This window comes from Rhinoraja longicauda, chromosome 27, assembly GCF_053455715.1.
Source record: "Rhinoraja longicauda isolate Sanriku21f chromosome 27, sRhiLon1.1, whole genome shotgun sequence".
In the NCBI taxonomy this organism is placed as follows: Eukaryota; Metazoa; Chordata; class Chondrichthyes; order Rajiformes; family Arhynchobatidae; genus Rhinoraja; species Rhinoraja longicauda.
Window position 1 is genome coordinate 26,226,674 of NC_135979.1, and position 13,517 is coordinate 26,240,190.

Below are 13,517 nucleotides of genomic sequence, written 5' to 3' on the forward strand. Positions count from 1 at the left end.
ATAAATTGACCCTAGTGTGTAGGGATTGGATGAGAAAATGGGATAACAGAACTAAAGTGGGATACCAGAACTAATGTGAACGGGTGATTGATTTTCGGTATGGACCTGGTGGGCCTAAGGGCCTGATTCTATATGGTAGCCATAAATTGAAAAGAAAGTTACATGCATTAAAAGAACAATTCTTTTTCTTCTGCCTACAAGGCAGTCAGAATTCCTTTGCCCGTAGATTGCACACCCGTTGGGCATGACTGTTGAAACACTTCCGCTAGGAACTCATGTACACATATAACATGGGATTCAATGGAGAGAAAATAGTTTGCGTTATATAAAATACATTACTCATGCCATAGCATGGGGGTACACTATAGTTTATTTTGACACATGAATGGTGCACTTTATTTCAGCATTGCTGGAATTACAATGCAATTTGTTTAACCTGCAGGAAAGAAAGGCAAAGGAGAACAATTATGGTGACTGCTTGTCAAATGAAGTGCAAATTGACATCCCAAAAGAAATCTGGACAATGGTCGACCACCTACATCGTAATGCTGCACTCCAGGTCTCGTGAAAACCTGCTTACTGTCGTAACCATTCCAAAATATCTGTCTTGAATCTTGTTCATTCCTCAGCTTGTTTTCCCATGTAATTGGGGAGTGTCTTTGTTGACATGTCAAATGCTGTCATTGTAGGGCGATCTTTTCCAACAACCAGGACTGAAGTCGGAATTTGAGATGATCAGAGACTGTTTGGATACTGGAATACCAGATTTTATCCGTATCCTTTTCTAATGTGTAATGAAATTTCATGACTTCTCTTCTATTGCATTTTGGTTACCTAAGAACGGCCAATGTTTTACCCATCATCAGAGCAGGGTGGAAAGGAATTCAAATTGGCAACAATTCTAAGGTAGACACAAAATGCTGGAGTAACTCAGCGGGTCAGGCAGCATCTCGGGTGAGAAGGAATGGGTGACGTTTCGGGTCGAGACCCTTCTTCAGACTGATGTCGGGAGGGGGCGGGACAAAGATAGAATGTAGTCGGAGATAGTGAGACTAGTGCGAGAACTGGGAAGGGGGAAGGGCTAGAGAGGGAAAGCAAGGACTATCTGAAGTTAAAGAAGTCGATGTTCATACTGCTGGGGTGTAAACTACCCAAGTGAAATATGAGGTGCTGTTCCTCCAATTTGCGCTGGGCCTCACTCCGACAATGTAAAAGGCCCCGTCAGATTGGGATTGGGAGGGGGAGTTGAAGTGCTGAGCCACCGGAAGATCAAGTAAGTTAAGATTGACTGAGTGGAGGTGTTCAGCGAAATGATCGCCGAGCCTGTGCTTGGTCTCGCCGATGTAGAGAAGTTGATATCTGGAACAGTGGATACAGTAGATGAGATTGGAGGAGGTGCAGGTGAACCTCTGCCTCACCTGGAAAGACTGTTTGGATCCTTGGATGGAGCCGAGGGGGGAAGTAAAGAGACAGGTGTTGCATCTCCTGCGGTTGCAGGGGATCAATTCTTTTTCATTAGGCACAGTAAGAGAATCCTATCTGCACCCATTGAGGTCCAAGGGAAATTCTGCCAAAGACGGTGAGAGCTTTATCAGTTTGTGATTTTACGTAGACTTAGAAGGAGGCCATTTCATTTTGTGGGGACTATGTCAGTTCATAGAGCAATCCCATTTCCCTACTAATTTTCCCAATCATTAACCCACTCCCATCCCTCCTTCGATCAACTTTCCCAGGTTTTACCACTTAATCTAAACAATAGGGACATTTCAGAACAGTCGATTCACTCTCCAACTCCAATGTCTTTGGGAGGTAGGAGAAAACTGGAAACCTACGCAGTCACAGGGTAAATAGCATAGTACCACACAGGAACAACATCAGCCCACAACGAATGTGTAAACTCTGCATGAAAATCATCGGGCATCAGGATTGAACTCCGGTGAGGCAGCAGCTGCACCAACTCTGGCACTCCACCATCCTTAACATGGCTCTCTCTTTGTGAGTATACTTATAGATGCAGAACTGGACGAGTGTGAATCTTTAATAGAATTGTGCCTTGTTGTTCTGTGGGTTTTCTTTGTAAATGGGCATTATCCAAGTGTACGTATGTGAAACACCCCATCTATTTCCTTAACTTATATTTGCAGCTGGCAGTAACCATTCTATCTGCGAAGCATTGTTGCTGTTTCTGGACGCTCTTCCTGAGCCGGTCATCACTTATAACCTATACGACAAGTGTCTAGAAAGTGCCGGCAGCCTGACCCAGGTTGAACAGGTAAACAACACAATTGGGATGCCCCGTGAAGGGAATGGACAAGTGATGTTTTGGGTCAGAATTCTCCTTTGGACCCAATCACACTGAGTGGACAATGTGAATCCCATTTTCAATATATGAGCTAATTGTAGGTAATTCACAGCAGATTTGGGGAATACTCAGCTAATTAGAAAACTTTCCTCATTCTTAAGAAAGGTCTTTTGAACTGAAATATTAATTCTGTTTCTCCCTCCCCTGATGCAACTTGAACTTGCTGGGCTGAGCATCTCTGCATTTTTGTTTCTATTTTGGGTTATCAGCACCCACAAGTATCTGCTTTTCATTTGCATGTTATCACATGAATGAATATGAATGATACTTTATTGTCACATGTGAGGTCACAGTGATATTCTTTGTTTTGCATACCCAAGCAATGCAAAGAGTCACCATATAAAGGGCGTCAATAAAGTTACAAAGTATTCCATTTAACATAATCCATTTGTGGTCCCCCCATATTGGGTCCTTCTTTGTTCTCCCTCTCGGCAGTTCCCCTACTGGGTCCTCCTTTGTGGTCGGCGCACGTCTGACCTCTGGCACCCACGACTGCCTTTGTCCGCCCTCGACCTCAACGATCGCCGGTCTCAACCACTGGCGCTCTCATCAACCACCAGCCTGATCTCGGCTGCCGACGGGTCTGATCCTGACGACTGCACAACACCGACCCAAAGTTCAGCCGTGGGGATATGCCGCCTGGCTGCTTCGCGGCCTCCCTAAGTCTCTGAGCCTCCCTGTCTGCTTAGCATCATTGTGGTTAAGACAGAATTTCCTGAAATGTCTACAACTAAGGCCATGATTCTAGTGTTTCACGAAAATTCCTGTGCAGCTGGAAAGGAAGGGATATGATGGAATTATCATAAATCTGAATAAATGATGACAGCAGAAGGAACAAGGAAGTAGTTCGATTGAGATATCAAAGCAGAACTCCAACTAAAAGACAGATCCTCAAGGGTCAAAATCCCAGGATTTTTCTATTCAGCTTTAGCCAATCTCACCAATGCATTTATCCTGTTGTGAGGAGGATGCAGAATCTGCTTTTCATTTGCATAAGTTATCACCCATCTGAATGAATGATGCAATATATATAGGCTACGTGAATGGGCAAGATATGGCAGATGGAATATAATGGAAACATTGGGTAATAAAAAAGTAGAAAAGTGAAACCATTTTTTAAATGGCAAGAGATTGAAAGGTGTGGCTGTCAAAACCTTTGGTCTTGTTGCACATCTTTAACTAGTGTGTGTCAGCGATGATTCTGGACTCTGTAATGCTGCTGAGATCATGGATGATAGATGCTGAATTTCACTGGATACTTGGTTGCTTATTAAAACCCTCCCTCCCCTCCTTTAAGCTGCAACAATTCAAAATGGCCATTTCCTGAAAGATAACAGGCAGGTTAAGTCGGTAATTAAGAAAATAAACCATATTCTGGCCTCAATTGTCAGAGAATTTGTGTAGGGGGTGCACTGCTCCAATTATGTAGAGCCCCGGTGAAACTGCATCTGGTATATTGTGTGCTGATCTCATCTCCCATCCTTCACAATGATGTACACGTGATAGAGGAGTGCAGTGAATGTTTGCCAGATTGATTCCTGGTGCAATATGTTTGACCAATGAGTAGAGATGAAGTAGGCTGGGCCTTGACTTCTTGAAGTTAGAAAAGTGAGAAGTACTTTACCATGTTTTTTAATGTTAGATGTGTTATATAAATGATTTTTGTTGATGAATTCCTCTTGTTGGTAAACCCACCAAGAACAATATGACCCAAAATTATATCTGTCCATTCCCTCTGTAGATGCTGTCTGGCCTGCTGAATTCTTCCAGTACTTTGTGTTTTGCTCAATATTCCAACATCTGCAGTTCTTTGTGTATCCAAGGAATTTTGTTAATCAATTTGGTAACTTTCATCCACCCTTATACATCCTACTTTTTTCTCCTTACATAGATTGTCTACATGCTACCTCAATGCCATAGGAATGTGTTCAATTATTTAATGGCTTTCCTTCGAGAACTTCTGAAACATGCGAGTTCCAACAACCTTGATGTCTCTACACTTGGTAAGCTTAAAGCTGTCTTTCTTGAGAAATTTTAGGTAACAATAAAAGCAAAGACCAACTGGAGAACTCCATGTTGAAAGCCAGATGGATTTGTTGGCCTCAAACTTAATATTTTTGGTTAAAATTGCAGCAGATGAATGGTGAGGCTGAGAAGCCCTGCTAATTTTCCTTCAGGTCACATTTCCATGAGGCAGTAGAGGTTCCAGGGAATTATAATTTAGAGTGGAGCTCAGGTAATTGAGGAAGTGAGCAAGTTGAATCTTACAGAGTTAACAAGCTGGGAAGGTCAAACAATCAGGTAATTGGGTCAGGAGAGGTGATGAAATCTAGCAGACAATACTTATGGACAGGTGGGGCTGTATGGTTGTGAGCTGGGGGGGGGGGGGGGGTAATTATTTAATGTAAACTTCACTTGGGTAATGACAGGCTATTACCTAGTGTTAATCCATGTGATCAACATACATCATGCAAAGTGGGGGATTCTTTGAAAATTATTTCAATGCTGGGTGCTGAATTGAGTACATAGTATTTCACTGCTCAATGTCTATGGCCATTTTACAAATGAAACATGGATATAACAGCTGAACTTTCACGGCAGTTCCCAGCAGTTGGGGAACAGCAGAGAGAGAAAGAGAGCTGACATTGCAGGCGACAATCTTTCATCAACCAAAATGGTCAAAACCTGTTTAAAAATGACAACTCTGCTTTCCTTTCCATGGATGCTGTCTGACCTGCTGAGTATTTTCTGCAGCATCTTCCCAGCATTATCGACACATCAGTTTCAAAACTAATCAATAGTGTTCAATAATTGTTTGTCGTAGGCTCCTTGCTTTTATTCACCTGAGGATTATGGGCGAGTCTGGCAAGGTACAAGAACAAATGAATTAGGAATAAGGAGTCTGTCACCTAATCCCTCACACATGTTCCACTCCTTTCCTTGAGTTAACATGGCTTTTCCACTTACTAGCCCAACAAACCACCTCTGATTTTCAATGTTGTGAACTTTCCTAATTATTTGTAATAGCTGCATTTTAGAAAATGCTGAGACCCATATTGCTCTGAACCTCAGGATTAAGCTGTGTTTCACCATTTAAATGATAAGATTTTTTTCCCCTCTGTTAGCATGGTGATAATCATGCATGGTGATTATCATATATGGCTCTCCATTCGGATCTTCCCCATATGATAAGCTTTCTGTTTACTACCGTTTCTTACTCATATAGTGTCAAATAACACAGAAATTTCCTTTCAGCTCATTGAATCCATGCCGGCTATCAGGCACTGGCCCACAATTACCCTTAATATTGTCCCCACATTCCTATCTATACCCTCCACTTCCCTCTGCCCCCAAGATTCTATCACTCACCTATACTCTTGGGGCAATTGACCCAACAAGCCACATGTCTGAGGAAACTGAAGCACAGGAGGAAATCCACAGTCACATGGAGAACGTGCAAACTCCATGACAGACAGCACTGTTGATTGGGATTGAACCCGGGTCACTGGAACCGAGGAGCAGCAGCTCCACCAACTGTGCCACTGTGCCCTTTTTTTAAAGAACTTTGCTTCTTCAGGCTTAGCCTTTGGTTGAAGTTAAGGAATGGATCCTCCATGTTCAGCTTTACTTTAAAGCCTGGTAGTTGATGAATCAAACTTATTATTTTTCTGATTCAGCGTTTTATTTTCATAGCTATTGTATTTTTATTGTACAGAGATGAGAACTGTGCTCGAAATATTTTCATATCAGAGGGAACAGTCTGAGAGTATACACGATTTGGGTTGTTCCAGAATACCGATTGTTGAGATGTTATAATTAAATCATTTTTAAATTAGTGGTCTAATGCATCGGATTTAAACAATTATTTTATAAATGTATAGATTTATAATCTGTTTAAATGGCGATTGAAGCATCCATGTGGTATCACCAATCAGAATTACAGCCAACAATTTAAGATATAAACATCACTTTGTTTTCTCTACAGCGAGCATCTTCGGAGCATTATTGCTGAGACCACCTCTCACTTTAGTGGGCCAATATGAGCCAGTCGTTAGTAAGAAGGCAGCACAGCTATTCATTTCACAATTCCTTACTGTGCAGGACGGTTAACTAAAGTACCTTAACCCACCAACATAGTTTATTTTATAGAGTTCAATAAAATTGTACAATTTCCAGACAAGAGTATTTTTTTATGAAGTTCAGGTAATGTAGAGCAGTGCAAATATTTTGATATTTAGAACGTAAATTCTGATTTTTGTATTGTACCTTACTGTTGGTGTTCAGAGCTGGAGAGATTCTCCCCACCTCCATTTTGTCAAAATATAATGAAATGTTATTAATGTCACATCTTGTCATGCATTAAGTGCAAGGCACTGATGGTTTTGTATGCAAACAGTTGCTTCCTGTTGACAAGTGAAATCAGAGATTATTCCATGCTCACTTTCACAGGGCAAAAAATGTTTTCAATTTTTCATCAAAGTGGCTTTTGAGACTGTATTTTGCACAATAGCTCTGAGTTTAAGCACGCGCTGGATAGACCAAATGGAAGCCTCCTGCATCATAAATTTTCACAAAGTTTGTGAAATGGAAAGATTGTAAAGGGCCACTCCCTATTTTTTTAGAAAATAACAACAGAAATAAATTTTAACTTGTCAAAAATTGCCTGCAATTAATCTAATCCCAAAACGTTGGAAAAAATAGAAGCAAATTGTAATCAAACTACACCTGGAATTAACAGATTGCTGGAGTGTAGAGAGAGGCATACAAATTCATTCAGCAATTAACTAGTTGCTATCTTTTGGAGTTGATATAATGACAGTGAACTAGACCTGTCATTATATTAGAGCTTCCTCGTGGTAACAAAAACTGATTTGTGTACAAATCATTTCCTCTTAAGCCAAGCAAATAAAAAATAATCATCATTATGGATAGGTGTGATCACCAGATATTACTTGAAATGTTTATTTTTTTTACCAGAAATGTTTTGAACCAATAATAACAATTATGAACTTGATTTAAAAAAAATGCTTATTGTAATTTGATCTGATAATGTTCACTGTGAAACATTTGGCCAGAGCAGGATTTTGGCATAACATTTTAAACATTTAGACCTTTCATTTTGGATAAACTGGCAATGAATTAACACAAAATTATGTTCAACATTTTTTTATAATACTTTAATTGCTGTTTCAGGTAAAATACCTATAAATACCCAATATTAAATCTTCTCAGATGAATTTTTGTCTTTGACTAAGATTCTTTTGGCTTACAAATTGTAGTTAGAATGAGTTGCAATGATTTTTTTTCCATTGAGATCAGACTTGGATCACATTGTTTAATCTCTGTCCACCATAATGGAACTTGTGAAGAGGCTCTTTTACCATATTGTATATTATTGCTCGCACCAGTTACAAAAATGGCTTCAGTCCACTTAATGCCTTATGATAAACTTTGAGCTTGCTCTTCTTATTTTACTGATACATTCCATTTGTTTTACACAGTGTTAAAGTATGTACGTACAAAGCTTTAGATTAGTGATTATCTTGTAATGAGTAGATATTGATGTTAGATTAAACTCAAGAAATCCACAAAGACTGCACTCGTCTTTCTTCTTCTGCCTATGTTTGCAATGAAGGTATCATAGTAAGTCAATTCAGAAGCTGCAGGTTGGAGCGCTTTCCTTGTGAGGTGCTAATTAACAGTAGCTGAGGGATGACTCTCTTCAATATCTGATTCTTCTTATTCGCTACCCCACATCTGTGCTGTGTTCCAATACAAATGTATCCTATTCTGCACTTCAACCCTTACTGTTGATGCCACCTGTTGAACATTTTTTTGTTGAAACAGCAAATACTTCAAATACACAGGGAGCTGCTCCTGCATAGTTTAAGTTTGTGAATTTTATCGATTGAATGTTCATCACATCCAGTCCCAGCCTTGCATTAGTTTAAGGAGATCCACACAGTACTTAAACATCTTGCTATAGCAACAGGTTTGACATGATAGGTTTAGTCTTCAATTATAAATTGTAACTATTTCCAAATAGCGATCTCAAGTTAGCATCATTGACATCCCAGGATAATTATAATGATGAAAGGTTGTTTGTCCCATATTTGGTCACACATCTCGTTGATTTATAATCTTTCTATTCCTGACCTAACTCCCGTTTTAGCTTTTTGTTTCCTGTCTGTCTTATTAAAATCTCTGTCTTTAACAAAGCATTTGGTCACCTCTTCTACCACCTTCTTTATCAACTTGGTGTCCAATTATTTATGATTATACTGAAATAAAATGTCCTAAAACATTTTTCCATGATTAAAATTCAACATGAATTAAACTGTAGTCATGTTTCGGTGATCTCAATGTGGCGTCCTTTGCATTGGCAAGGACTTGGAACCATTTTACCGAACACTTGAACTTGGTCCGCCAAGCCCTGCTGAATCACCCCATTTCTAACCGTTTTAACTCCCCATTCCCATATTAACCTTTCTGTCCTGGACCTCCTCCATTTCCAGAATGAAGCAACAAGCAAACAGGAGGAACAGCACCTCATATTCCGCTTGAGTAGTTTACAACCCAAGGGTATGAACATTGAATCCTCCAATATTAGGTAATTAACCAAACCTTCCCCCTCTGTTTTCTTCCCCATCGCTTCACACTGCCATCTCCTCCCACCGATATTGCTTCCTCTGGTCTCGCTTTGCATGCCACTTCTTATCTCATTCTTTTATCTCCTTTTCATCTCTGGCCTTTATCCACCCTTTCCCAATCAACCCCTCTCACCTGTATCCATCTTTCTCTTGCCTGAATTCGTCTTGCCCCCACCTCTCTTCACACTCCCCCCCCCCCCACCACCCACCTAGAATCAGTCTGAAGGGTCTCGACCCGTAACGTCACCTATCCATGTTCTCAGACTGTCTGACCCGCTGAGTTAGTCCATAACTTTGTGTTTAAAAAAAAATTAAAGTTGTTTAATCAATTTAACCAAGTTTTATTGCAGAATTAATCTTTAGCTTTACATCTAATAGATGATTCCATTAAGACACAAAGACTATTTGTATCTTTTATAATTGTAACCCACTGGCAGCTCCCTGCTTATTGAAATGTTTGAAGAATTTTTAAGTTACATTTCATGTTTGTGAAATACTACTAATCTTTTGTCCTTCTGACCCTCTTTGACAGTTTTATGCATTAATCACAGGGTAATCCACGTCCCTCCCACACCCAGCACCCTTATCTCCCTGCCCTTTCTCCAATTTGCCAGCACTCCACCTCACTTTCTCTCAGCACTGGTCATATTCACTCATCCTCTAATCTTAACATTATGCCTTTTATTTTCTTAAGTGCTTCACTTTTATAAGTGCTTCTTTTATTTTCTGTTGTTAAAGACAGTTCCCAATAAATTTGTGGGCTTTTTCTTTCTTTGAAATTGAGAAGTTAAACCTAAGCAATCCCAGGATTCATTTGTATCTTTCATTATCACAATAAATGCATTGTAATTGTAGCAAGCTGGAATTTGACCTACATCTGTTAACCATAGCTATCATTGTCTTAGAAAATGTAAAGGAAAATTCTGTTGCCAATAATAACGTGCATATGTGGCCCATTGCTGCATTCCTCAAATCACTCACTAAACAATATTTCACACAAGAATACCAAGGAGGAGATATTGGGGCAAATAAATAGACATTTGATCAAAGAGTCTGTAGAGTATTTTGATGAAAGAGGGGGAGAAGAGTTTTAGGAAAGCAGTTATTTAGACCCTTTAAAGCAGAGCTTTAGACCCATTGCACCCAAAGGATTGCCTGAAATTGGTTGAGTAATTAAAATCAAGTGACAAGAATTGGAGAATTGGGACGTTTGTGGGCCTTTGGGAGATTACAGATAGGGACGTGTGATTTGAAAAGGGTGAGAATTTTCAACTTAATGTAATGTGACCTGTCCAGATCAATAATTGTTAATATTGAATTAATGTAATGTCTTTATGTTAATAAAGCAATGTTTCATTGTCAGAATTGGTATCAACATCTTGGATGAACCAGAAAAATGTGTGTATATATATGGTGACTTTCAAATTAGCTATAGAGAGTATTGGTATATTACTGTATAAAATCTGCTAAAACTATGTGGTAGAACAGCATAAATAATTCCCTTAAAGTGCTGAAAATGAAGTAAAACATTGTGGAAATATTGGAGCAAAAAAAGAAGAAACCTTTCATGAAATGAGGTTCACATGAAAACATTCTTGGCCTATCTGGCAAGTTTCTGTGTCTCCATATTCCATCAATGTAATGTGTAAATTAATTCACATAACAACTGACATAACTGATCCCAATCTTTGGCATACAATCTAGGAGCAGATAGAGTATGTTAATATATAACTCAAGAAGGGTCTCGACCCAAAACATCACCCATTTCTTCTCTCCAGAGATGCTGCCTATCCCGCTGAGTTACTCCAGCATTTTGTGTCTTATCTTTGGTATAAATAGCTTCTGCAATAGCTTCCTGCACAATATGTATCTCAGCTTTGTCAATGCAGGACATAGCTTTTTAAAGTGACACATATATGCAAAATAAACCTGCAGTTTAGAGATGTTGAATGAGGATCTACAGGGCATTCCAACATTGCTTTGTAAGCTTCCAGTAGTGGCAGAGCATCTGGGTCATGAGATCCATTGATGGTGTACAGTATTTCATCCTCAAAGCAAACCTCTGCATTTTGTAGAAATCATATCACCCACTCTAAATTTGAGGGAGTGAAGCTGGTAAAGCATGCCATTAAAGAGTGAGCATAAACTAAATTCTTGAAAGACACTTCAGCAACAAAAGTGTTAGAGAGGAACGGTATCTTTCCTAATATTGCTTATAGAGATTTTTGTTTAGCCTCGGGATGGTTTTAGAGCAAATGGGTGATTGTACAACATGAGATAGTGCTCTATAACATTGGACAATGAACCAAAATAATGTTTCATACTCCATGATATGATGTAAACTGTTGCCTTCATATGTATCGAATTGAATTAAAAAGTATTTATACATTGGTGGAGATCTTTGTTAATGTTCAAATCGTACAAATTGTCAGTGCATGACACAAATAAACATGATTTAATATATTCTACTGTACTCTTTGCTGCAAAAAAACACTTTTGTTACCTTCCCCCAAGGTTGAACAATGCCAGTTTTTTCTGCAAAAAGGTTGGTTTGATTTATTTCCATGCTGTCCCCTCATCTCCCTTTGTTCACCTGTCATTTAATTGAGGGACATTATACTGGATCTTTCATTTTCACAACAGACTGTCAGCTCCATGGTAAACCTTTCTTGCAACGTCCAGCACGATGGTTTCGTAGACTAGGGTTCAGGAGGAATGACCAAATCTGTCACTGAGCATGAGACCTTGTTCAAAGAGTCGCAGGATTCTGGTACATCATCGTTTCTTGGATTCTGCGTGGGTTAAATGTGGCACAAGATCCAGGACCTCGCTGATTCAGTGGGAACTGGACTGTGAATTATTTTTAATTACTTTCCTGTTTAATGCTTTTCATTTATATTTTTAAGTAGACTTTTTTGTCATTCTTTTTAATTAACATATTGGCAAAGATTGAGGGTGAACATTTAGATTGTTTTCTTGCATCCATCCACCAAGAGCAGGCACATGAATGGCCATCAGGGGGCCTCCCAAGTCTAGACATGGCCATACCGTTGTACCAATTGTATTGATACAAAACTGCATCACATATGCCCTATTCTGATCAGCTCAGAACAAGAATATTGTACATTTTAAATGATCATAGATCTTCACAGGACTCTTTGCTGTGTATATAAACTTGCATATGGGGCAAGATTTGAATTAATATTGGTGTTTGTATCAAACTGCTAAACTGAACAAAAAGTGAAATTGAAATGAGTGATCAAAAGCATGATTTTTAAGGGGCATCTTAAAATCTGAGGGTTGTTAAGATATTTAGGAAAACATTTCCAGAGCTCATGATACAGGCAACTGCAGATGCTGGAATCTTGAGCAAAACAGAAAGCAAAACAAAGTGCCAGAGGAACCTGACAGTGAGTCAGACAGCATCTGTGGAGGAAATGGACAAACAATGTTTTGGGTCGGGACTCTTCAGTTGACGTTTTGGGTCGGGACTGTTCTGACTGGATGAAAAAAATGATTTAATAGAGGATATAAAATTAAACAAATAGGATCAGTAGAATTATGAATTTTAATTACATAAAATTCATTATCTGATCATAAGGTAAATTATTTCGAACTTTTGTGAAGATATTTTCATTTTTGTAAATTCATGAGGTGACAGGATTGGTAGGATATTTGGTTGGGTGACATAAAGAAGGATAGGAGAAGGCTTCTTTGGGCTAAATGAACAATTTGTTCAGGAAAACCTATTGCCAACTTCAAAGGTATCTGACAGGATACACTACAATGATGTTGATATAAATAGACAACTTGCGTGTTCTGTTGCATCAAAATTTACTTGGGACATAGGCTCAAGTTATTGAACACACCACACATTTGCACTAACAAATGCAGTGGAAAAATGGGGAACACTGGCAAGATTAAATGGAGCGAGGAATAATTGATAGAGACTAACATCAAGATGTGCGTAGGAGGGGTAGAGGAGGTGTGCCAGAAATGAGCAGCCTGGAAAAGGGAAGGAGTGATCACAGTGTTAGGGTAGGTCAAAGATTGAGAGAGGCTGGGAGAAAAGGGCATTAGGAATGCAGTTGTTTTGGGAGGGGCAGGTGGGGGTTGTGACGAGTGGCATGGGAATTGAGGTGGATATTTCACTTATCAACAGCTTCTCAAATACAAAAGGACAATGTGGTCCAGGTGACACTGGAATGATCCACAAGGAGGCTTGCACAGAAATCACATCATCACTTGTCCCTGGCACAGAAATCACATCAGAGTCACAAAGGTAACATCACACACAGTGCCCAATCAAATTTCCTAATTGGCATGATTTAACCTGGCACAATTTACTCCAGATGAAATTAATTTTCAATCACATAGCTCTGATTAAACACATCCCATGATCCAAGGTACATCCGAGAATGTTTTGGACATTCTTAAAAAAATAGGGCTCTTAAAATCCTTCAACATTTCCTGAAGCCCATTCAACAACTTTATGCCTATATTGC

At 39.2% G+C, this 13,517-nt stretch overlaps 1 protein-coding gene across 4 annotated transcripts in view; it reads left to right on the plus strand.

The window, feature by feature from the left end:
* Positions 1–11,442, plus strand: part of inpp5b (inositol polyphosphate-5-phosphatase B) — a 135,468-nt gene extending 124,026 nt beyond the window's left edge. For all 4 annotated transcript variants that reach the window (XM_078422966.1, XM_078422963.1, XM_078422964.1 and 1 more), the window contains 5 exons: positions 443–559; positions 690–774; positions 2,145–2,272; positions 4,254–4,365; positions 6,348–11,442. In XM_078422966.1, coding sequence (XP_078279092.1) covers positions 443–559; positions 690–774; positions 2,145–2,272; positions 4,254–4,365; positions 6,348–6,472 — 567 coding nt within the window. In that variant the 3' untranslated portion in view covers positions 6,473–11,442. The remainder of the gene's footprint in view (positions 1–442; positions 560–689; positions 775–2,144; positions 2,273–4,253; positions 4,366–6,347) is intronic.
* Positions 11,443–13,517: the final 2,075 nt, after the last annotated feature.